This window comes from Trichoplusia ni, chromosome 3 (assembly GCF_003590095.1).
Source record: "Trichoplusia ni isolate ovarian cell line Hi5 chromosome 3, tn1, whole genome shotgun sequence".
NCBI lineage: Eukaryota > Metazoa > Arthropoda > Insecta > Lepidoptera > Noctuidae > Trichoplusia > Trichoplusia ni.
The window spans coordinates 2,526,359-2,553,124 of record NC_039480.1 but is presented as its reverse complement, the minus strand read 5'-3'; the positions used below and the strand labels follow the sequence as shown (position 1 = coordinate 2,553,124).

Sequence of the window (26,766 nt, the reverse complement as noted above, 5' to 3'; positions counted from 1 at the left end):
TTGTCTTTGGCATTTGCTGATCGATCTGATTGGTTTGAAATTGATGTGATTTGTATGGTATCGATTTTTAATGGAATTGTGTGTCTGTCTGTTTTGCTATCAAGGATGTAGTTGTAGTCTCAGTAGGCGAGGTATTACCTACATGTCTTAGGACGAAAGAAGATCAATTATGGCTATATTGGTAGCAAAAATTGTACAATGATTCTAGTCATATACTTGACATTTTGATTGCTCATGTTAAGTTTGAACCTACGAAATCTCTTGGAAAGTAAAGAATAATAATTAAAACAAATATTTCATGTTACAAAACCAAAACTTTATCAATTAACTAGTTTATATTTAATCCTCAATTATTAACAGTTGCAAACAAAAGTAGCATTATCAACGAACTAGTCGATCAACTAGTTCACATTAAACCTAGAAAAACAGTTACACTATACCGCCATATGTTAAGGAACCCTTACAACGCAACCCCAACTGACCCCTGCTTGCCAAAGCGTGAAATATCAACTGAAACTGATAAGTCTTTAACCCCACTACCACTACCAACACCACATGCCCCACGTGCCCCACATGTGGTACTAGCTATAAGTAACGAATTTTACCGAAAATACCCTGTGTTTTAGAAATTAGAATAATGTATTCTAAATTCGAATGAATGCTTTTGTTTTTGATGTAGTGTAGATGAATTTGTATTTGGAAGCTTTCGAATTGTAGCGCAATTCTTTTTACGTATTTTGAATATTGTGTTCTATTGTTCTTTTTACAAATCAATTTTCTTCTAATTTACATTCTTAGTGCAATTCTTGACAAAATCTTTACATAATAATTCTTCATTATATCTTTAAATAGAAGACTTATAAGTCAGCGAACATCTTTTCGTGAGTTCTCCACAAATATCACACCAAATTAACGTAAAAACTGTTTCTATTTAACTCCCAAGTTACCATCAATTTATATTACAAACCAAACTAAATCAAAGTAACACCAGAAACACTCATCGGTGTAAAAATCGATATTGAACTCTCCCGAATCAATTTAATTCACGAACTACCGTCATTCAAAAATAAACTCAAAATGTAGTGTATAGAAGTACTTTTGCTATATTGCAGTTTATCGTTTAAGCAGGTGTTAGCACCCCTAGCGAAATTGAGGTTTTTTTTTCTGGATTATTTATGTTTTATATAAGTGTATTGCGAAATGCTGTTTCGTTATGCTGATTGTAGTTTTTTTGGCCGTCTATTTATCTTAAATGATAATGATTGTAGTGAAAATAGATATCAAAGGGAAATAATGTTTTAATTGAGGTTATGTGTCAAATGACATGCTTTTCAAGTTTTTTAGGCTCTCGTATTGAGTCTATCTATTATGGAAGGTGAAATCTAGTCTAAAATTAAATAAAGTGACTTCCTCAATCATTTTACAGTAAACTCAAAGATTTTTACTTAAATCAAAAACGAAAAAAAAGAAACACTTACGGAAGTCACGAAATTCACCAAAAAATACAATATACCATAATATGGTTGTATAACCATATTAAAAAACATAATTTGACTTTTTACAAAAAACGCGCCAGAATATGAAAAGCTCGCCTTACAATGACGCACAATGATTTCCAAAATGGTTGCCGTTTACAGTGACAATGGTTTCAAAAGATTTTGAAAACGTAATTATCGGTCAAATTACTGTATTCTTAATACTTTAAATGCCATTATGGAGTAAAGAAGATATTAAATATGCAACTTTAGTCATTTTCGTTAATTTAAGAACTTTTTTTAATATGGCGGTTATGACGTTTGTATCTTTATTGTCCTTTTCTATAAGGTTCACGTTTTTCTTCAATATATGCCATTTTAAGTTTTTTTTTGTCTTTTTTGGAACTGGACTATTATTCAAAAAGGAATATACATGAAACTTTAATGTTTGGTGCCCTGCTTAACTATACAGGTCTATGTTCTAATCCAGCTTTTCCATATTTTATCAAAATAGGTCCATCTATATAGCGTGAAAACAAACAAAATTTTAAAATATCCTTGCCTTGAAATATCCCACTGCTGATCATAGGCCTCTATCGAAAATTTTGAGTTAACATACACAAACAAACACACAATCTCTCGCCTCATAACATTACTATGATAAATGATACCTACTACAATATACAACTACAATAGAGCTTAATTATAACTTTTATAAACTACCCTAACCAAGGGTGTGATACATCTGGCGAGGCCAATGACCTTAGGGGGTGGTATCGATCCAACAAGGAAGCATGCGCACGCGCAACTACGTACAAACCCTACAAATGTACACAGTAACGTGTAAAATAACTTAGTACCTACGTATGTAGATTATATAGGAAGTATAGGCAAACACCTGTGCCTAGAAATGGTGGAAAAAAAAATGCATGACAGTTCATAGTTTTAAAAATAATGTTTCTTGTACGGTATTCGAAATTCAATTGTTTTAGTTTTGGGGTTGTTTACGTTCTTTATTTAAATGTTTATGAATGTATTTATAATGTGATTTGATTGACGAATGGTGTCTATTTTAAAATCTTTTCAAAGGTTATGTTGCTTTCGGTTTCCATAGCTGAAATGTTACTAAACACAGTATCACATAATAAAACTACATGCTTAATTAATTCTAAACTGAAAAACCCTTAAACCAAAAACAACGTAACCTAGAACAAATTCTTAAAAAACACAAGGTCCATGTACAAAAAAAATCTTAATAAAAAGCGCCATTACCGGCTTCATTCAGCCGTTATTTGCTATCACTTTCTAACGCGTAGCTGAGTCTCGCTCGCACACTAATCTCGCATTCCACACTACAACTTATGTCATCTCTTCGTAATGATTTCTGTAAGTGGGACTGTGACACTTGTGTTTTGATATTTATTTTAATTGTATTCCATATTTCTTAGACGAAAATTTTAGGAAAGTTTTTTTTTTTATGAAGCCTATGTACGTCCCACTGCTGGGCACAGGCCTCCGTATAGGGAAGGTTTGAGCACTGATCACCACGTTAGCTCACTGCGGGTTTAAGATTCCAGTATTTGACATCCAGTTTTAATTTAATGTTTGTCAAATTGTATACCTATGTTAATTTGCACTGTATATTACAGAGCCACTGTCTATCTGACAACACAACACATGTTACTGTAACACAGTATCACATAGTAAGACTGCGTCAGAACTGTAATGACTGAACGATCAATAGGTACACTGAAATAATCTGTTACTAAAACAAAAAAAAAATGCAATTTATCGAGCTACGATTTCCCAAAAACGAAAAAATCTGTCATCTTAAACAGACAGTGAAAAAAACTTATTTTCTTCAGTCAGTTAAAAACAAATGTCAAATAGATTCAATAAAATGAATCTAATAGCTTATTAATACAGCTAGCTAGTCGAATGAGCACGAACGGTGTTTTTTCTATGCTCACAACGATCGCTAACGTATCGTCACGGTCGGTGCGTGTAACGAAACGCAACTGACTTAAACTTACGTGTATCGTAACGTAACGTTCCGTTTACATTAATTGAAAGAAATGGCGGCCAAGAAAAAAAAAGTTTGTTGAAATGACAGTTGGATATAAAAAATCAATAAATGTTCGATGATTTGCAGGCGATTACTTATCAGAATCACAAAGTTAGTTATCATGTAATTTCTTTATTATTTTAAGAAACTAAAAAACGGTAAATATCGTGTGATAGTAAGAAAACCGGGATTGAAAATATTGCATTTTAGATTCGCCCGCAGTGATTAGCGTTTTGAACAATGACCAAACTTATGACTGCACGGATAGCCGAGCGGTTGTTACCCTCATTATGCGATATTTCGTTCGATCCCCGCAGTACAATCATTTCTGTGATCCACGAATGCTTGTCTTAAGTCTGGGTGTCTTGTGCATGTGACTTGAATATTTCAAAAACCGCCCGCGATATAATGATTCCTTAGTGCGAGAGTTTGGCGAAAAATACCATCTTTACATGGGAATCTTAGCAAGATAATATTCAAAAGGAAATTATAAATAGTCAAATAACTCTCCTAGTGCAATTCCCAAGTGTTAACTACTAAATGACCGTAATAACGTCTTGTTGTTTCAATCAATTTGACATACATAACACTTCCTCTTACAAAATATACAATTACCACTTGATATTGTAATTTCAACCTTATGGCAATTGGAATAGAGGTTTTAATGGTATGCGGTTTTGAAGAGTAAATATGGAGTGGTTAATTTGCTAATTGTTACTCTTAGTAGATATATACATATACTAGCTTTTCGCCCGCGTCGAGGTCGGTTATATCGCGTTTCCAAGAGAACTCTTCATAAGTCGGGGATAAAAACTATCCTATGTTCTTTCTCAAGGTCAACTCTATCTCTGTACCAAATTTCATTAAAATCGGTTCAGTGGTTTAGACGTGAAAGTGTAACAGACAGTTGTTGGTACAGTCTTTAATTTGAAAGCAATCAAATTGTATGGAATCCGAGTTGCCTCGCCGACACTTGGCCGATTTAATTGACTGACGTGACTCAAATGTCACTTCAATACATTTCATGTCATTCCTTACATGTCATGCCAACATTCCTCCAAAATCTGCAATTCAGTGCAAAGCTACACAATATTTGCCGCACAATATTTAAATAATGATTAAAAAAACAAAATGAACAACGAAAACTTTCAAATAATCGACTATGTCGTTCCAATATTGTCTATGAAAACTTCAAAAGTTCGTTGACTTTCGAATATGGAACGGTATATTTTCCCGACTTACGCAAATAGAAAGCTCATTTCATAATACGAGCTATCAAAGTGTTAATAGCTTCAACCAATATGGCGGCAAATGTCGAAAATATACCTAAACGGGAATACATACTGTTAATTTATGAAGAAAAGTTGGAAAGAAAATGTCTGTATGCTTATATGTACATATTTTGGTAGGTATAGTTAATATTTTGACAGTTTTCTAAGTAATTAATATTTTGTCTACAAGGAAAGCCAAGTGATTGAGGCCCACAACACAACCCAACCAAGTGCAAACATTTATTTGCCACGAAAAATTATGTCCTGCCTCGAAATTTTTGTGACCTATTCATGCTCAAATGCTGCAATTTTGAAAAAGTTACAGAGGTAGCTCAGTAGCTGACATCCTGAATTAAATCATGTTACAAGAAACACCACAGTTCTCAGCTGCTTGCAATACAAATGTTAATACAAGAAAACCTTGACTCCGTAATGAAATTCTCTTAATATTTCTCGACGAAATTCAGTTCGACCTATTTCCACTAATCAAAACCAGTAAACCAACAACGTCACCAATCATTATGATTTAGTCATTCTCAATAATAAAGTGCCCTAATTTATTAGCAAAAGAACAATCTTTGTTCAAAAGATAAACTGGTATTAAAGGTCATATAGCTTCCAAGTATAAAATTATGTCAGTGACAATAAAATCTTTTTGCAATGACGTCACTTCCTATTACATCATGAAGGATGTATCTATTTAAATGGCGAAGGCGTGTTTTGAATTAAGAATTCTCTTCGAGAGTAACGGACTTTTCTTATGGAAAGTGACGTTTTGGTATGACCAGTGACAAATGATTTTGTGTTGTTGCTTTTCTGTTTTATTGCATTGACACTGACTTACGTAAAAATTGACAATTTTAAACTTATTGAAAAGTTTTTCTAAGAGAGGACAAGATTTTTATGTATACAATTTACATTTTAACATGAGTGGTTTTTCCATGCTGCGAAGGTGTTATAAATTGCTCTATCTTCTTAATAATACGTTCTACAGTATTCAGTTTATCAATTAAGTCAAGAAACGAAATAAACAGTTGTTTTACAGCGAGAGAACTTCTTAATTAGCGTCCAACTTGCACAACAGTACCAAACATTCTTAATTCAAATGCTAAAACTCCAACATTCACGTTCTAATTTTTAAATACAATAGATAAGGCGACGCTACAAAGAGGTTTGTTGTGTTCTTAATTCAAAACGTCCTAGTTTAGAGCATAGATAACAAAAGCCGCTGTTGTTTACTTTAAGCTCATGTTTACCATATGCACGGCTTTTAAAGTTTAAAGACGTTATAACTTAAACAAATCTGGTGTATGTCAGAGAGATTTTATAGCCATTTTAAAGATTTTTCGGTCAAAGACCTTAGAAAGATCTTTATGCTATGAATTCACATTTTTTTTTTCGTTGTACATTTGAGCATAAACTTTCTTGATAAAGATTTTTTGGACTGACCAGCTTAAAATGTGGTTCCTAGAATTAAAAAGTGTTTATGAAATTAATAAAATTTTATTTAAAATTGATTATATTGTCAAAGAGTATTAAATTTATATACAGGTTGTATAAAAATACATTTAATATTCGTTGTTTTAAAAATAACTATTTTTTTTCTCTATTATTTTTTTACATGAATCCTTTATATTATATACCTAGTAAATAGATAAAAAACATGTACTTTTACATCTATCTTAACATTTCACAGTATTATTTGTAAACTAATAAAATCTTTGTCAATAGTTAGACCGGGCGACGGTTGCTCCTGCGCTCATTGCTCACATCCTGTTGATAAATGTTAGTGCCACGCGACTGCAACGGTCTTCAAGTATACTTATTTGTTAACATTTTAATGTGTGAGTTAGTTAGTGGTTTCATATGTTTACGCGAATGTTAGACATTGAAATGAAACTACTTTTACGGATTTTATCGCGTCTGCCCGTGACCATGATACCTGCAAAGGTGTCGAAACGTCGGGAACTAAAATCAAAAATTAAACCGCCATAAATTCCGCGACAATAGTGTCATTTCAGTGTGAGTTAGTTCATTAGTTAAGATTGTAGTTTATATATTTACACTTTTTATGAATTGAAAATGTAGAAAGGCGGACTTAATGCCTGAGGCGTTCTCTACCAGTCAACCAAAGGGGTGATGGAGATATATGAAGAGGTAGGCTTACAAATAAATCAACGTAGCCTTACATACTATCCTAATTATACACACATACTGTGCATTATATAAACTTAACTAGCGGTTGCCCGCGACTTCGTCCGCGTGGTTAGAAGATATAAGTTATGATTTATATCTACCCTGTTTTTTCCACATTTTCCATTGTATCTTCGCTCCTATTAGTCGCAGCGTGATGGTTTATAGCCTAAAACCTTCCTCAATTAATGAATTTTTCAATTTGAACCAGTAGTTCCTGAGATGAACGCGTTCAAACAAACAAACTCTTCAGCTTTAAATATTAGTAAGTATAGATAGTATAGATTACATACTAAGCGAAATAATACTAATACATAAGATCTGATATCCCTAAGAAGTTAGGTTTAGCGAATAATGCTTAAACTTTCTCGGTATCGTAAAGAGGTCTGTGTTCAGCCGTGGATGTAGATGACTGACTGAAGAAACTGTTTAGTATCTTTTCGAAATCGTTTTATTATAATGGTGATGTGCAATTAAAAGTGTTTTTTATGGTTTTTTTTATTACTTTAAGATTGTATGGAATATATCACGTAAAATCTTTTTTTTTATATCTTCGTCTTAATTACTAATGAAGAGTTATTTTAGAATTCTATTCGCAGTTTTAAATGAGGAAAAACTGTATTTTGTATGTATTAAGGAAATTTTATTTATAAATACTTAATTCTTATTTTTATTTCGTTTAGTGTTGATGCATTCATGAATAAATCGGCCAGCATCTCATTGAAATTTTAATTATCACGCCCTAAAAAAAAGAATACGTACCCACAAAAATCTCACGAAAAAAAAATCTGCAACATTTCCCAAACGCAATACCTCCAAGAAAAAAAAGAAACAATAGGTCCAAACTAGCATGGGAAACACATCCGATCTAGTTTCACCCCTGCACACAGGTGATACACAAAGATTTCATCCCCTTAGCGTGCGAATTTCATCCCCGCATTATATTTCCGGGTTGTCAGGGGTTGAGTTAAGATTCCCATGTCTTTTGGTCATCCTTTGACCTTTCGGCTATTGTTGTTCGTTATGTCCAAAATTTGCAAGAGATGAGAAATCTTTGCAGATGTCTTGAACAGCTGTTAGTTGTCAAACATCATTGTTTGCTAAATATTATTACCCATAAGTTTTATACACTTACGGTAAGTTACGAGTCTGAAGTTAAATAAAAGATATTTTTATACATTTTCATAATATCTGTCTCACCATATCAATGTCGTAAGCAGAGACTGTCTATCTGACAACACAACACAACACATGTTACTGTAACACAGTACCACATAGTAAAACTGCGTCGCAACTGTAATGACTTGACGACTGTCAAAGATAACCACGTTAGTAGTTGTAATTCAAAAGTTTTATAGTGAAATGTAATAAAAGTTATTTATCTTTCTACTAAAACTACTTAAAAATAAAATAATTAAATCTATTTTTCCTTATAATTAAAAAACAGCTTGTCACACGAAAAAATATGCTAACAACGCGTGTGAAAACACATCAACATCTTGTTTCGTATTCAAATAAATTAGCATAAAATCTGCTACTATTTACATATTTTTATATCTTCGGAAGATTCCTTATTGCATACAACAGTCATATTGTTAGACAAAAACAATTAAATATGGGGTTGGCTTAAGAAACGAATCTGAATATTCTAATTCGCTATTACTTATTTCCATACTGTCCCTGATTTGTGGCATGAGAAAGATACTAATAATAATATATACCAGTTATTTGCAATAACAAGTAACAACAATTTTGCACAAATGCTCCTAATTTATAGACTTAAATGAAAAATCTTATCAAAATTCTAGATTAAATAGTATTATTTGTGAATGAGGATAAATGATTAGAATACTGATGTTGTTGTAATAAGTTGCTCGTATTACATGGAGAATATAATGTATTATATGCATACCTACTTACCTCCTAGCTAGCTATTAAACATAAACTAATGGAAAACAATCATCCTCGTATGTTGAAAATTAGAGGAAATTATTACAGATATTTTTCTAGTTACTGGAAAAGATATGGCCGTACGAAACCGTTGTTAAACCATTAAAATAAAGCAGTTATAGACCTAAAATGTAACTACGTTGCTGTAGGTTTTGTGGTATAAATTCATTTTATATAAAAAATAAGTCTTAATGTCACAAACATAAATAAACAACATACTGTAGTCAACAATGTGCGAAACCGTTAATGACGTCACCCGCTGAAACGAACAGTACTGGTTTATTTGAATTCGGAACGGTTTGAATAAGTATGGAACGTGTGGGAGCGGCGTTTAAAAATAGAATACCAAAGTTAAGTGTAGAAATAGTGTTCCATATTTGGCAAAAACTGTTGGGGATCTATTTGCGAAATGGGTACACATTTCGTTCCATTTTTAAAACTGTGTTCTGTTCTTTTACTTATAATGATTTGAATAACAATGTTATGTTTTCACCCAGGATGAATAAAGGCCATCATTTTTAAATCAATCATTTAACTGCTTTCTATGATCAGAGTTTCAAAAATCTCTGTGGATCAGTAAAATTGATAAGCCTTTCGCCTTCATAATTGGCAATGGACGTTCATTAATCTCTTCAAGTCATAGTTTATCAAATATTATGAATTGTCTTGTAACCTAGTTTAATTTAAAATGGGCCGCTGTATTTGAAGGTCGTTTTAATCATGTAACGGACGTGTTTCGTATTTATCAGCTGTTTCTTGTAAACATAATAACGGTTAGATATCTTCTTCGTAACATAATATTTTCAGTCTATCTGTCACCACTGGGTAAAGGCCCCTTCTCATATAGAAAAGGGTAAAAAAATACTTACACTTGCCCACTACGAGTTCCAATTTAGTTTTTCTGGCTAAATCCATCGTTATCGACCGTCAATAGTGTCTTAAAAGTTTTAAGCAAGAAAACTACAATCTTATTGAATTATTGATGTACACTACGACTTGGTCTCAAAGTGTTAAAGCCGTAGGATTTTGACGTGGCTTTGCACACCCAATAAAAATACCAGGTGTGTTAGTTTTCTTACGAAGTTATCCAGTTAAAGAAATCAACTATGTTGGTTTTCATCTTACAAAATTTTAGTATTATAAGTTTGATCATCCGACAAATACTCTAGTATCCTCGCGATTACTCAAATAGTCTATATTTCTATAACTATATTCAGAGGGTATTGAAGACATCCCTTAAAACGAAAACGCCTAATCAGTCTCCAACACAACCAGATGTAACAGAAAGAAGGTTTTTTTCTCCTCTTTTTTTGTTTTAAAAGCTCTCTCTCTCTAGTTAATTCTGCACCTTGCACAAACCTTCTCGTAAATCATGTGTCTAATACGTTTTGCCGCGTTTTTTGCTGTCACTGTCAAATATACCGCCATTTCTATTTCGAGTTTAGTTTTTTTTGTAAATGGCTTTTGGTAATTTTGATTAGTGACACTCAGACTTTACAGTTACTTTTTTCCTTTTCGCATGTTTGAAGTAGCTACCTACAACCTGGTGTCAGAGTTTAAAGGGCCCATAAGCTCAAAAACGAGTCTTTCATTTTTTTACGGTTTTTAGATTCACTAATTACATAATATTAATATTAAAGGGTCTACCTATCGTTTTTTATTTCATACTCCTAAACCTTACTTCCTAAACCAACTTAATTCGACAGAAAACCTCATCACCGCTATCTACGATCTCTGTTTCTTCTTGCTTCGGAGAAGAAACGCTGCAACAAACTCCACACCAATTACTAGAAATATTAAAAAAAATAAAAGCAAAACTCCACGCTCTATATTCGACATTGTTTTAAAACCAAGATGGCGGGACCTCCCGCGCATCCCTCCCGCGTCGAGCATATGGCGCGCGCATCGAATTATAAAAATTGCGTGACTGCGCCCAATCAAATATTGTTTTACATTATCATATCGCACTGCAGATGGTGCTATTAATTGGGTTATTCGTGTTGGTGACGCCATTTTGTTTTGTATTGCTTTTTGTAGTTTAGTTATTGAGTGGGCTAAAACACACATCCAGTCAAAAAACTATAGCAAAGGCATTACACCGGCAAAGGAAACCATCATACAGCCGGAGCTGTCAAAAGAAAAAACCTCTACATGATCAAGAGACATGTCCTAGAATGTCTTGTGGTATATCATTACGCACAGGAAGACGTGGTCAGTAGGAATCAAGGTTGGTTACTCGCGACCCTATATTATAAAATATGTTACATTACGTACAAACTACGGATGTCTCGCAATCACGGATGTGAGGCAGTCAAGCGAATGCCTTTGCTTTAAGTTTGGCTGATTAAAAAAAAAGTGTCAAATGAAACGTCAGGGTTTTCAAGATGGCTGTATTGTTACGTGACATTGTTAATTTAAATCGCATTTAGGTATTGAAAATTTGAATGCGCTGATAGTAGAAGAAAATCTGTAAGTCGATTTAAAGTCATCTTTAAATATTTCGAATATTAATAGTAATTACTAATTAACATGTTACGTCAGCATGAAAATGAACTAAAGGAAAAAAGAAAAATATATCGGCCTATCACACTCCCAGTGCAATGCATCTAACAAAAATCCCACGAAAATTGACAATAACAAAATTAAGTTCAAGACAACTACAAAATCAAATCGTGAACCCCACACGTCACTTATACAGTCCGTCCACACAACAAAATAATTTAATACCTATAGCAAATAAAATATAACGGATTTCATACACCCAAGATATTCTATAAGAAATGCCGTTGGGAAGAAATCACTGTCGAAAAAAAATACAAGGGGATGTTTGAAGGAAGGAAATAAAAGGCAATTTATATTGTCTATTGTAAGACGCAGCTGTAATGCACTTGTTGCTGGCAGATGTTCAGCACGCGTCTTGTCTATGGTGTACAGAAATTGACGTTCGGTTTGCAAAGCTGTGGGGATTTGCCGCCATAGAGACGTGCAGTAGCTGCATGGAATATTAATAAACGTTAAGTTTTAAAAGACGTTTAAAATATTTGAGAATTGTCATTTTTGGGGGTATTAATGTTATGGCAGACTCTATTGAACTTCATGGTAGAAGACAGTTCCAGGGTAATTAAAGAAAATAAACGTTAAAAATTAAAAATTATTCCTCTCACCTCAAATAAAATTAGTAAGTGTAGTACTTACAAGCTATTAACAGATGAAACATTAATTAAAACTTTTAAGTAACACATTTTTTGTAATCAAGCTGAGACGTTAGGATATTTTCTCTAACTTCTAGTATTTCTCAGAAGAATCACCCGCCATTTCTACTGTTCTAAGCTGCTTCAAGTTTAAAACAATCGTTTTTAACTCAATACCCATTTTTTTTTATCTATTCAAGGAATCACAGCACTCGAATGACATTTCACAGATGACAGCTTTTTGCGTTCTAGAAAATGGGAAACTCAGAAACTTCCTCATTTAAAACTATTTTGAAGGTGATACACAAAATATTCAGGTCATTAAATGCTTTTTGTGGGTAAGTCAGCAGATGGTTTTACAGATAAGGACTTGATGTTACAATTCGATATCTATTTGTAATTAATTTTATTGCTTTTGTAGTGCTGATGGCTGTTAAATATTTATTTATACATAACCAATATTGCGATACATGTCTTTCTGTCAATGTAAGAATTATTGAATCGATTTCGAAATTGCTATAATTGTAGAATATTTGCGTCATAAAAAATACGCAGATTATTTATTAGATAGACTTATTAATATCGAGATAAAAACATTATCATATTATTTTTAATATGAGCATTAGAATCGATTCCACTTCTTGAACATGCAAAAAAAAAACAAGTCAATCACAGACAATAAATACACAATTGTCTATGGATGTGACCGACATTTTTTTATTGGCATAAAAAGTCAAGGATTCACTGTCTTACCGGAAACGGAAACACGTGCGCGCCATACAATGTTCATTCACTCATCTCATTCACTTTCATTCATCGGGTAATTGATGAAATGCTTTGAATGCGAAGACCTTGTTTGCATAATTGAAGTTAGGCTATCCGTTACGTACATAATCTAGTACAAGATGTATTGTCAGATAGACAGTCGCTCTGTGAGATATTGGTGTTCAGCTGTCAGTGAGATTGCAGTGACTGGCCGTAGCTATGAGAAAATCTCGCTATTTTGAAATAATCTTTCTTATACCGTGATTGTAATTCGTAAAATCTCGTTTAATATTTCTTTTTTACACACAAAAGTATAACCTGGAAATTCTGAGCTATCTCTGAAAAAAAACCCTAAACTTAATTGTATTGTTTACGATCTATTTTATGAAACCAAGAATACATTCTGTAAGCGAACTAAAACAAATCATTTGTTCCATAAACTATCTAAGACTTACAAATACAAACATACATAACCATCTAGTATTATAAATTATGAAAACAATATAAAATAAATTCTTAATAAACAAGCAACAACATTAATTCGAATATAAATTCCAATAAAATTAACCACCATATTGATTTGATTTTGACATAACTCCCGCGCTAACGTTACTTTTATTTAGGCACGGACACGCGCCAAACAGCCGCGCGACCGTTACCGATCGATACTCGCGATGCCGGTGCATTGTACTGTAGTACAGTTGTGTGCAATAAAAAAAGTTTAGAAAAAATATTATTGTTTTTTTTTGTTGATAGTGGATTACGTATTTGAAGTATTGTGATTTGGTTTTTGATATATTAGTCGACTATTTTTATGTTAAAATTCTTGAATATTAAATTATAATTTAACTTTTAATTTATAGGTTTATATCTCAATGTTATTTGGCAAATTTATTAGAAAAAAAAACAATTTATTAAACTCGACTAAACTGTTTGGCAGAATATCTGTTGCCTTTGCCCAGAAAAAAAAAACACAAGTTTGATGTTTGACTTAGTTCATGTGAAACATTTTCGAATTATTGTTTAGAATTTTCATAAAATCTCAATGCTATATTCGCAAATACATTTCCAAAATACCCTATACATTATTAAATGACAAGATTGATACACTTTCTTGACCACCTGGCCATTCTAAGATGTTACGGACTAGCACAAAGGTCATATACCAGCTGTTGGTAGCACGCGCCAAGATTTCACTTTATAACATTATTTTTTTAATAAATTGAATTGTCAACTACAATAGCTACTCCCCCATAGCACGTGCCACGCCGTTAAACACAATTTAACGGTGTTACTCTCTATTTGAACTACAATAAGGGTGAAATTCGTTTGTCAAATTCAAGTAACGTGTACTTTTGACATTATTCTTGATTCTACCCTCTGTTTACCACAAAATAAGGTTGAAAATCTACTGCTTTTAAATATATTGTGGGAGTAAGTATAAGTTAACTATTATAAGGTCAAGAAACGGATTTTAATGAAAAAAATGGCGGGTGTCACTATAAAGGGGCTGTCTGTGTGTTACTGTGTAACGATTGAATTGATTTTGATAAGATACGATAAGAGTTGTTTAGCGGTACATGTAGAATTTTAGGGAATATCCCAGAATGCCTTATTTTACTCAAATTATAAACAAAATCAACTAAGCAATTCGCACTCGCATTGTTTTCAAAATAAACATTAGAGTTAAGCGAAAGTTGCTAAGGTTACAAAACCAATTATCTCTTTTTCAAAACCTCGAAAAAGGTTTTTCTGAACACTATGTCGCGAGTCCGACTCGCACTTCACTGTTTTTTTTTTTACAAAATCGACTAAACACACCACCCTAACATTGTTTTTATCCGTTATAACGGTTTTATCGATTACTTAACTATTAGGGTTGTGATTTAATCACTGCTACAACGTGCCAAACATCTGTCTGTTTTTGTAACAATATTAATTAAATATGAATTGTTATTTTGGGAAAGTTATAATCTAAAATAATAATGTTTAATTGAATTTATCCGTTTCTATTTGTAATTAGGTTCCTGTGTAAATTGAATTTTAAAGGAAAAATAGTTGAACTATTTTGCTATCATTATCATTTAATGTCCTTTGAAACTATGTATTTATATTATTTGAATTAGTAACTGTTAGTCCAGTACGATTTTAGGAGGTAAACCGCTGAATCGATTTTGTCAAAATTTAGCAAAGAGTTTTACTCGTGTGGATGTACCACACGAGTAAAACTCAATCCAATTAATGTTTAAAAAATGTTTTTGAATAACATTTCAGTAATTAATCCATAAATGACAAACGAAAACACACCATACACAGAAAAATCAATAAATCCAAAAATAACGGAAACACGCTTCTGCCTGAATGACGCATGCCTTTGCTGAAAAAGCTCATTATGTCAATTAGACACAAACCATAAACTTCAAAGACGTTGACTAAAATGTATCAACATCGGTCATGACAGTACTGTTAAAGCGAGACAGAGTTATTTCTTATAGCGCGGCGTCTTTCTCACACAACTGCAACAATATTTGAAGGAAGCGGTGTTTTTGTCACTTTTTGCGGCTATAACGATTACTTTGTATCGGTATTTCGTATTCACATGTGGTTGGTTCAGTCAAGGTTGGAGGAAGGATATATCGTTTGTGTATCCGGTGTTAAATATCCAGAGGATTTATTTGTACCTTGGTTTGGCATGTCAGATTCTCTAGTTTTCAGAGTGAAAGAATGAAAATGTCTGCTGAATAGATTTGTGGTGGGAAAACTGAACTAAAGTCTGTAAGTGATATGATAACTAAGCCAAATCTTCGCGTAAGACAAGCATTTGTGAGATCCACGAATGCTCGTCCTGAGTCTGGGTGTCTGTGCATTTGCGACGCGACAAATAGATTCAATTCCTTATGGCAAGTCTCATTCTGGTTATCATTTGACATCTGAATCTCTTTCTTCACGTTATGTTTAGTTCTCTAGTAGATTTTATCATAGAAAAGAAAAAGTTAAATATAAAAATTCTAGATCCATATTTTATCTTGGTCTCCCGACGACTACCCTATCTTCAGAACTTAAATTTATGGAAACCGAATTTGAACAAAAATACATTTGCCTCGTGTTTAAAAAAATATTTAGGCCATCAAAAACAACCATTGTTAATATCAGTTACTCGTGTAGAGACTTGACCATCCTGTTTCAACAAAATTGACTGACAGTTAAAAAAAAAACGGTTTTTGACGTCTCAAGAACATGCATTCTATTCTATACTCTTTAAGAAATCTTTTAACGTATAAAAAAGTTGTTAAAAACCAGCTTTCGGCCCCACGGGTGCATAATGCACTGAACATAAAGGCAACATTTAAATATACATATTACATTACTTGTAAAGGAGAACCGACTGTTTTGACGTTTGAATAACGGCCATTTTGATTTGTACTCAATTTGAATTAGCCGTTGAATATTGTCACTTGACAGTTTGATTTTTTTTTATAAATTAGGCATTGTTTTCTTTGTAGTCGTTTTGATTTTAGTCGATTTTCTGTTTTGTCTTCATAGCGAAATATTATACTGTTTATCTGCTTCCTAAATCAACCATTTTTCTAATTAGCTAACAAGATTTAAAAACTGAATATATATCAGTTTTGATTCGCCATTAAATACAATACATACTTACATAATAATTCTTCCTCAATACAACTTTAAACCCTCCTACAGTCGTCTAAAAATCCTCGCTGCGTTAAAACAGGCTATGCTTACCCCCGTAAGATTCCCTCCATTCACAACACATCTTATTTCGTATCTACCCCCGAATAACAATGGGTGCAATATTAAGGGAAGTTTTTTTCGAATAACGGTAAAGGTCGTGACCGGAGAACCGTTGAGCTGTTATAACGTTCATTTGTGACTGATTTGTTGGTAGAAACGATGGGAAAATTTTTAGGGTTCACAAACTCGATTGGTCTCGATCAGCCTGTATAGGATCACGTTGTCTGTCCTATCGTCCGTCCGTCTGTCTAGTGTATTGCTCAGTCTCGATCACACGGACACTACAAGTTGTTGTGTAGGTTGTAGTCTACAACCTATAAGAGCGAAGGAAGGTATTCATTTATTTATTAAATCACTGGCAGTTGCTCCCGGCTTCCTCCGCCTAGTTGTCGGCTATACCTGCAAACACATAACCTTGCTTTTACAAAGTCGGATAATAGTCTGCTTGTTAATCCAAGTTTTCTGTTACCTCCAACCCACATTTCATCGAAATCGATCCAGCCGTTTAAGTGCAAAGAGGCTTTAAACACTCACACATACAAATACATATAATATTAGAATGATTCTCATATTACGTGTGGTCTCATTACTGAAAAAGTAAATATTTTGGCTTCAAAACGTGTTGATAACATTTGCCTAATTTTGTCGTTATTCTTATCGCTACTATTGTTATTAAACTTACACGTAATTGTATCCGTTTTGTATAACAATATTATGTTTTTTATAGTAACGGGTTTTAGGTCATTTAATTAAGAGTTCTATGTATCACTTTGCTGGGGTCAAACCTCTCAGCTTTGAAGTCCAACGCCTGTAAATTCAACGTCTACAAAAACTAAAAAAGCTAAAGTAAAGAGTATTTGTTTTAACGCAATAATCTCAGCACCTACTGGTCTTATTAAAAAAACATTCATTTAAGAAGGGTATATTATAAACCATCTCACTATGATTAATATAAGCAGAGCACTAATTAAATATTTAAAAAAACGAGGATAAATTGCGTGCGTAAGAATTCAATTAAAAAAATCATAGCTTATATCTTTATAGCTACGCAAACGAAGTCGCATTCAACAGCTAGTATTATAACCATTACTAGCTGTTGCCCGCGACTTCGTCCGCGTGGTTAGAAGATATAAGTTATGATTTATACCAGCCCTGTTTTTTCCACATTTTCAATTGTATCTTCGCTCCTATTAGTCGCAGCGTGATGTTTTAAAGCCTAAAACCTTCCTCGATGAATGGTCTATTGAACACAAATTTTTTTCAATTTGAACCAGTAGTTCCTAAGATTAGCGCGTTCAAACAAACAAACTCTTCAGCTTTATATATTAGTATAGATAGATAGATATTTATGAAGACTTCTAACGAGGGTCAAGTCAGTGTCTTAGTTACTACTCATGAGATCATCGCCTAATTAACTCGACAACTGACAGAGGCCAGCATCTAAATAGGTCACATTAGATAAATTGTGTTGAATGCGCGTGCGCCGATAAGCTTTTGAAAACCTCTTTGTTTTGCGATGTTAGTGGGGCTTTTACGCGTAAACTTTTAACGGTCGTTTTGGTGTTAATAATGATTAATGTTTAGAAGATTTAAACAAAAAAAAACAACTTGATAAGTTGTTACATTTTATCCACTGTTATGAAATTCTATCGGTCTTCAATTCGATTTGTATTTTTTATTAGTAGTTTCAAATTTAAGTTCATCTAGTGAAAATATCAAACACGAACAAATATAGTATACTAAGTACCAACTGTTTTTGATAATTGATGGCTCAGAGTACGTTTTTCTTTTTTCGAATAATCTCTTTTCAAAGTTCAAACTTTAAGTACCAGTACAATTTATAATACTAACTCTAATTTACAACTAAAATTGGAAATGTCAAATCACTCGACTTAGAAAATCACATTACTAAAAGCTACATCAAAATTGAAACATAAAAACAGCTGTTTCAACTTCCGAACTTGTTAAAATAACAATTTATTCACAACAAACAGTTTTAACGGTCATTTTTATCAATATAGTTATCATTTGCGTATTGTTAATATTGTGCAAGGTCAGTAAATTACTGCGTTTAAGATAATTATAATTAGTATACATAATTATGAATGAAAGACTTAATAAACGAATTTCTTGGACAAAAATGTCTGATAAAGTGGGCCTTCGGAGTAAAATACAGATTAATGTTGAAAAACAACGATCTTATTATTTTACATAATCAATAATAATAAATATTCTATTTCTCGGTCTAAAGGAAGGAAAATCTATTTAAACAACACTAGATATGCCTTAATTAACTATTTGCGTATTAATAACAATAATAAAACAACAATTATTATGTATATTCTATTAAAACAATTAACGGTTTTCTATTAATATGAAGTCGCGTCAAACTATTTATATTTAAAAACTAAACGAATGTCAGAGATTCAAAATGGCCGATACTTTAATTGAAAATTGCGAATAACAAATAAAAGGCATGTTTATTTTAAACTATCCTGTAAACATTTAATTTCGTCTACTGCAAAATCATTTTACATAATTTGAACTAATTATAAAATTTAATTCCTTCACATACCTATAGATTTAGACCTCTGCCTATTATGAAAAAAAATAACTTACGTCATCATTGAAATTAGCCAGTAAACATACAGCCAAGCTTGCCGCTCCCTACTTAATCGATCGTCTAACTTAATCGATTACAATATCAAAAGCATGTAATATACATCTTAAAAGATCGAATTCATTATACAATCCCCTTATTTATGATTCTAATGAAAAGTAACCGATAAATGTTAATATTTCTTATTATTGCGACCTTCGTAAACGGATTTTGGAATTATATTTAAATAAGATGCGTTAGGTTAGGATTTATTTAACAATTTATTGTAATAATATTGTAATTTTATTTTCTTAGCAGCAATTGGGGCTTCCTACTTTACATACATTGAAAGACATATTTATTATAATCTAAATTAGGCAGTTACACGTCTATTTTGATAAAAGTTAACAATATTCAAAATATATTACTAATTTCGTAAATTATACGATCAAACAACCGAATACTGTAATTAGTAAGTAAACCCCTTTGTTTCAAACATAGCAAAACCGCAAGAGGCAGAACGACCAATACCTCGATCTTGCAACTTTTGACATTTAAAACTTAACCTAAAGAGCGCGAATCGCGGAAATTTGTCTACAGCGATGATTCACAGTCCGATGTAACTACCCTTTTTCTATTATTATTTTAATTAAAATACTATTCAAACACCTCCATAAACTCCTCACAAGTGCCAACAAAACGTGTTCTTAAACTTTCGCATGAGAATTTAGTGTTAAAACTGTGTGCATAGAGGTTAAAAGAAGACTTCCCTGTTTGGTCTTTTGTTACCTTTTTTTAATCGGAATAAGTTTACAATGAGCCTGTCGGGTTAAGAAAAAGGGTTTGTCTTCTTGTGAAACCAGTTACATCGATTTATTTACGAGTATAGATAGGTTAGTGGACAAAAAAATACCAAAAGGGGTCTGTCAAATCTATTGTTATAGCTCCGATGTATTTCTTTTAAAATGTTTCTGCTTTTGATGTTTTCGAGTGCGATATTTTCGGAGACGGGTCACATGACCTCAAGGTTGCTTTAAAGGTATATTTTAGGGTATGTTTTAGTACAATAACCATGTGAAACTAATTTCTGATGTGTTGACTGCTCTAGTTTATAGAAAAAGTTATTGTGATGTACTTTTCTGATTCTCCCACAGTCACTCTTTGATTTAACTTTGTTTTTTTCATATCAGCTGTTTTTGGAACATATGTAAGGACAATGAACACATGACTTCTGGGTGACCAGCTGTTTTTTAGTGAATAAAACCTTTTTGGAATTCTTTCTCCTAATTTTGTATGTTAAATACTAGATTATGGTTTTTTATTTGGTAGGGTAACTATTTATTTATTAATTGAGTTTTAATACTCTATCAAGGTTGAAAGTTAAGTCTTAAACTGATATATTGTTTGAATTGATTTATCTCACAACCTCTATAATAAAAACATGTTAAAGAGTGGTGTTTTTAAAAGTAATAGATAGTCTTAAGAAATGATCACCATTTATATTAACACACATAAACAAATCTAACCGAAACCTCTCTATCTTTCCAGATTAATCACTGAAAATTTCAAAATAAACTCCGGCAACAATGGAACGAAACGCAAGCAAGAAGACTCGTTGACACACAACTACAAAGTTAAAATGAACCCGCACACAATCGACTTCTCAAAGTCACAAATCTCACCGATATACACACCAACAAAGAGGAGAATACTCGGAGAGATACAAGTACCAAAGTCACCACTCGACAAAATAAAGTCTCCGTTAACCAGTCAAAGGAACCATTCTCCGTTATCAGCTCAAAAGTACTCTCCATTACCAAATACATCAAAATTCCAATCACCGTTACAAAGTTTCAACTCACCATTGAAGCTGTTAATGAACTCTCCGTTAGCTAGGACCTCTCCATTGAGCAGGGAGTCTCCGTTGACTACGAGGGTTAAGCGGTCAAGGATTACAAAGGTCATGGAAGAACGGACTCGGTTCAAGATGAGTAACAAGGAGAATGCTTCTCCGTTCAGCGAAACCATGCTGAAGTTGGATGTTGAGGAGGAGACGAGGGACTTCCTGTTTGGAGAACGCTTTGAGGCTACGAGGGAGAAGGTCACTAATTGGTCTACAACCAAGGTGAGTTGTCTTCAGATATTAAGTGGTAGTTAATTCTGAGTAGAGGTTTTTGTCACTTATAGGTCATAGTTGATATTTTTGTGGTAGAATTTAAGTGTTACTTAGTTTTGAGTTTAGGTTTTTGTCACTTAAAGATTCCATAGTTGTTCTGTAGTAATGAAAATATAATTAAGTGAATAAGATACAGGTGTGTATCTGAAAAGAAACATTTCTGGAACAAAAACTTATGTTATATATATAGTTAAAGATACAATCTTCAATATTAACAAACATGTTTTTTTAAGTCCTAAACAAGTCAAAAATAACAAAAACCTATTACTATCAAATTAAAAAAGCTAGAATGCAATATACGTGACTCAGAAAACACATAAGCCAGTACTACAAGATCAAAACTCCCATCTCAATAGGGATGATGACAATTTTTTTTTTGCAGTGTCCGTCTTGTAGTTTTTTTGTATAATTATGGATACGTATTTTTTATTTGTCCCTAAACATAATTTGACCAAATTACAGTAAATAAAACCTATGCGTGACGTCACGATTAAGTATAAATTTTACTGTATCGTTACGTCACAAGCCCCCTTTCCTAAACTTTAAAGCAGTTAATCTTTGTCAAATCTAGTTATTCTGAAAAAGGAAAAAATACGTGTCTCATACTTTTCAATTATCTAACTGAGGGACTAATGAGATTTTTTCTTCTTATACCCAATCATCATCCCTATTACTATAGAAAATAAGACTCACACCACATCCAACAGCACGCCTAACAAACTAAACTACTTTCAGCTGGATTTCACACACACTCTCCCCAAATCACCAAAGCAGGATCTCTACGTGCCTGATAAGGAACCACAAGAAGTCGACGACTTCGAAAGCCTCCACGACTTGGAAACCGAATTCGAAGCCGATAATTTCGATGAGTGCACTAAATACGAAATTATATCCACCGATAGCCCTGACATCATATCTAGAGGACGTGCATCGTCTTCTAGAAAGATTACTTCAAGGAATTTCGTTTTCGGAGCACCCTTAGCTGATGATGAAGCGTCTACCAGCTTCAACAAGCCCACAGTCACCGCTACACGAATGCTCAACTTCGATGATGACGATTTCGAATTCACATCACCAGCTATCAAGAAAGCAGCGAAAAAGTCCTTGAAGTTCAATGAAACTCCAACGAAATTACGTCATGAGAAAAGTGATTCGAGTATTGGATCTCTTAGTCAGGGTTCCATGAGTCAGTCACCGATCACAAAAGGACTACACACATTTGAATCACAAACGTCAATGGAAAGCGGTTTCATATCTGAATTAGATGAACAGTTCTTGGAATTTGAAGAATCTAATTCCCCAAAAGTTGCGAACTTCAACGACTTACTCTCCGGACAGATCAAGTCTTCAGTTGTCACCGAAAAGAATTTCCTACGGAGACCGTTGAATAGGAGTTTGAGTTTCAACCCGGAGTGCAGAGCTAGAGTGTCTCTGTTGTCTATTCTTGAGAGTCCTAGTGTTGAGAAGAGGAGTCAGAAGAGAATGGAGCAGAGTGAGACTGTTGTGGCAAACAAGAGAAGGAGATCTAACTGCCAGAGTCCTGAGGATGAGAGGCTGCAGAGGCCCGTGCTACAGAGAGCGTTGTCAGAGAATAATGCTTCTATCATGTCGGCAATGACGAGATGTAAGTATTATATTACTAGTTTAAAGTTTAGTTGTTAAATGCGCTGTGATAGTAGTATAGGTATCTAGTCTTGAAAACTTGAAAACGTATCAATTTTGATGAGTAAAAGTGTTTGTTATGATGTCAAAGTAAGCTACTTATTAGAATTATTTATTTATTTATACAACATCGAAGACGAATTTTGAACGGTAATCAGACAGCCAATAACAAGCCCTCACGCCTAACGCTAGAGTATAAAAAATAACCATAAAATTACAGTTTAGAAAAAGTCGTGCTAGGAAAAGTGGTTAGTAATAAAGTTATGAATTATTTGAGTTTTTTGTGTATTTTATTTCAAGTTATCAAGGTTAAGCGTAAATTAAATACCAATGACGTCAGAGATTTCAGTAGTTTAGGCATTAAACCGACTAATTCGGCAGCAGCTTAAGGTTATAGTCCCATCTAATTATCGAATCCTTTTTTCTAAGTTTCTCACCGGAATTCCATAAGAACGACATTTAGAACTTCACATCTAGAATCATTAATAGTAACATTTGTAAAGTGCCTAAAAAAGTCCTTTCTTATTAAATTCTTGTCTTGTCTTACAACTTCTGACCCTTTGCTTCCCTTAGCGGTTGAAAAGTGCTTGAAAAAGTCCTAACTTATTAAAGATCTTGAGTTTTCTAACAATGTCTAACCCCCTCGCTTTCCCCAGCGTTTGAAAAAGTTCTTAGTCATAATATAAAGATCTTGATTCTTGGTACACCGTCTAAGCCCATACTTTCTCCCTAGCTCTGTCCGACGTCCCGCTGACGGGCGACTTCTCCCGCGCCTGCGCCCTCCCCCTGACGCGCGGCGCTCACCCCGACCTCAAGAGCATCTCCTGCGACACGCTCGCCGCGCTGCTGCGGGGGGACTACCGACACACCATCAGCGACTTCCAGGTTATAGACTGCCGCTACCCGTACGAGTACGAAGGCGGTCACATCCAGAACGCCATCAACTTGTACACGCCGGCCCAAGTCCTTACCCTCATGAACGCGCCGCCCGCAGACAGACAGGATGACAACAAACGCAGTATCCTGGTCTTCCACTGTGAGTTCTCGCTGGAGAGGGGGCCTAAACTGTAAGTATATATTAAACCTAATTGAATCTGTACCGTTTGTAATGATACACTGATATTAAATCTAACACAACCGTTCTCCCTCCACAGCTTCCGCTTCCTCCGCTCGTCAGACCGCGCCAAGAACAAGGACCTCTACCCATCTCTCCGCTACCCAGAGGTCTACCTGCTACACGAAGGTTACCGCTGCTTCTACCAGCGACACCCTCTCCTCTGCTCCCCGACCGGATACGTAGCCATGTTGGATCCGACGCACAAACAACAACTCAGACTACACCGGCATAAGAGTAATAGTCGACTCTTACTGTAACGTGTCACTGGAAAGTGACCGATTAGTGACAGAATCGCTGGAACATCGAGTGTGTGAGTGACATGTCACGTGACCTTGAGTGTCTCTCGGTTAGAGTGTGTTGTAGAACAAATTTAACCTCAACATCAAGAGATGTGATGGTTATTCAGATGTCACGGATGTTGGATCCGTAAGCGAAAGTAACACAGATTGAGAACATCATTATCCTCAGCACAATTCTCTTACTGCAGATTGCTTGATTTAATATTATTGTTATCTAAGCGTGTAAAGTACTACGGCTATTACAAGATGACGTTAGAATTGAAACATTTTAGCATTACAGTGACGTGAACCAGTCGGTGGGGATAATGATGACCTTAACTAGTGTTATTTTATAAAGAATCACTCTGTTATGATGTAGTGATATTAGATTGAGTTACGGATTTACGGATGTATTGGTTCCTATAATCGAAAGGAAACGGATGTCGAAATGATTAAGATCTGTATTGCATTGTGATGTATTGATATCCTTAGAGAGAAAGAGTTTCAAATTGTGTTAAATCCGTTTACAAAATGGCGTCTGTTAAGAGTGACGTCTGAAGAAACAAATAAGAAATATATGATGTAAAACTAGCCATAGCATGTTGACAGTTAAAGATACAATAGATTACATAGCAAATGATTTTAAATGATTCAATAGAAAATCGCATTAAAATCAATAGTTCTTGTTACAAAAATATTTTCAAAATAACATTCTTAAGGAGAAATTCTAAAAAAGATCATTTAAAACTTACAAGATATTACAATTGATAGACAATACGTACTGAACTTCAGCTTAATCTGCACTAAAATTATGTATTTGCAGAAGCACAACAATTGAGAGCAAAATTTGTGCAATCATTGCTTTTGATTTGACAATGATTGCGCAAATATTGCTGTAGACATTTTAGAAATTGTGTTAACAAAAGAAAAACTAGAAAAATTCTGTAAATTATATCGAGAAAAATTCAATTTCTCAAAAGAAATATGTAAAAAGCATTTTTTTTGTTCAAAATTTTAATATTATTATTATTTTCGAATTTTAATAAGACAAATTTTTATCTGGGTTCTAGATTTAAGTATGTAAATGATGCCATATTATGAGTAATTATTATTATTATGTTATTAGTACAAATATGATCTTTTGCAAGTGTAGGGCACTTCAAAATGTAGTTCCCAACTGCCGTAGACTGAGAAAATCTAAACCTAACATAAGAATCTGACAACAGATGTTTCAATACAGTTCTTATAATCAACTGCACTAGACTTGCAAAAGAATTTAATGAATGACGACCTTATTGTAGAACGATGTTTAGGAAACACTATATCATGCTGTCTTGCTCACCCTTCAGTTGCTAGACAAGGACAACAAACTATGTTGTGGTCGGCTTCCAGTTCAACCGGGTTCAGCTAAGTACCAGTGTTTTACAAGGAGGGACTGCCTATCTGTCAACCCAGTTACCTGAGTAACATGATGCCCCTTAGACTGGTTGTCAGACATTCAAGCTTCTGACTACCTGTAACGACTGTCAAAGATGTAGCAATAACAGCTGGGATCCACAATTTAACGTGCCTTCCGAAACACGGAAGAACTCGTTATGACATAAACCTAGCTACGGACCGAACGCATCAAGCGTAGCTTAACCTGTGATGGATCAACTTGTGTCGTTGTAGTATTGGCATAAGACATATTATGTAGTTACAAATTCACTGTCAACTGGTAACGCATAGGAGTGCCAAGACAGCATAACATAGTGGTACTTTAAGTGCCGTTCCTCACTAAGGGTGTCACTAGTGTGTATAAATATCTCCCACCTCTTATAGCTCGTATCTGTTAGTTTAGAAACATTTGACTTTTGCAATAATGTTAATATTTAGAGACCTATATGATCCTGTAATTAAAATTTCCCTCTTTAAAAAAGGGTATTTGACAAATAAATCTGTTTAGGCCATCAGACAGATTTCCAAAAAATATTGGAAACGTATTTTTTTCCTTTATCTCGTAAACTAAAAATGAATTGCATAGAGTGAATTAAAGTCTCGTGTGACGTCACTTACCAGTACGCTATTTACTAGCAAGTGATGTTACTAGCCCCCACTGCCATACATTTAATCTTCCTAACTTTTTAATGATGTGATAAAACGATAAATACGTATTCAATATATTTTGGAGACCTGTCAGACGGACTGAACAGATTTCTATTATAAGTTGTAGTCAAATACCCTATTTACTCGTACTTTTATAATACGCTGAAGTGGCTATCTCATGAACAT

At 33.8% G+C, this 26,766-nt stretch overlaps 1 protein-coding gene across 6 annotated transcripts in view; it reads left to right on the top strand.

Annotated features, from left to right (window-relative positions):
* LOC113508870 (cdc25-like protein phosphatase twine) overlaps positions 1-25,940 on the top strand; it is a 32,966-nt gene extending 7,026 nt beyond the window's left edge. The window contains exons 1-5 of one of the 6 annotated variants that reach the window (XM_026892028.1): positions 8,456-11,423; positions 20,811-21,387; positions 22,174-23,062; positions 23,834-24,167; positions 24,255-25,940. In XM_026892028.1, coding sequence (XP_026747829.1) covers positions 20,902-21,387; positions 22,174-23,062; positions 23,834-24,167; positions 24,255-24,474 — 1,929 coding nt within the window. In that variant the 5' untranslated portion in view covers positions 8,456-11,423; positions 20,811-20,901 and the 3' untranslated portion in view covers positions 24,475-25,940. The other 5 variants (XM_026892025.1, XM_026892026.1, XM_026892027.1 and 2 more) reach the window with 5 other exon arrangements.
* The last annotated feature ends 826 nt before the right edge of the window (positions 25,941-26,766 follow it).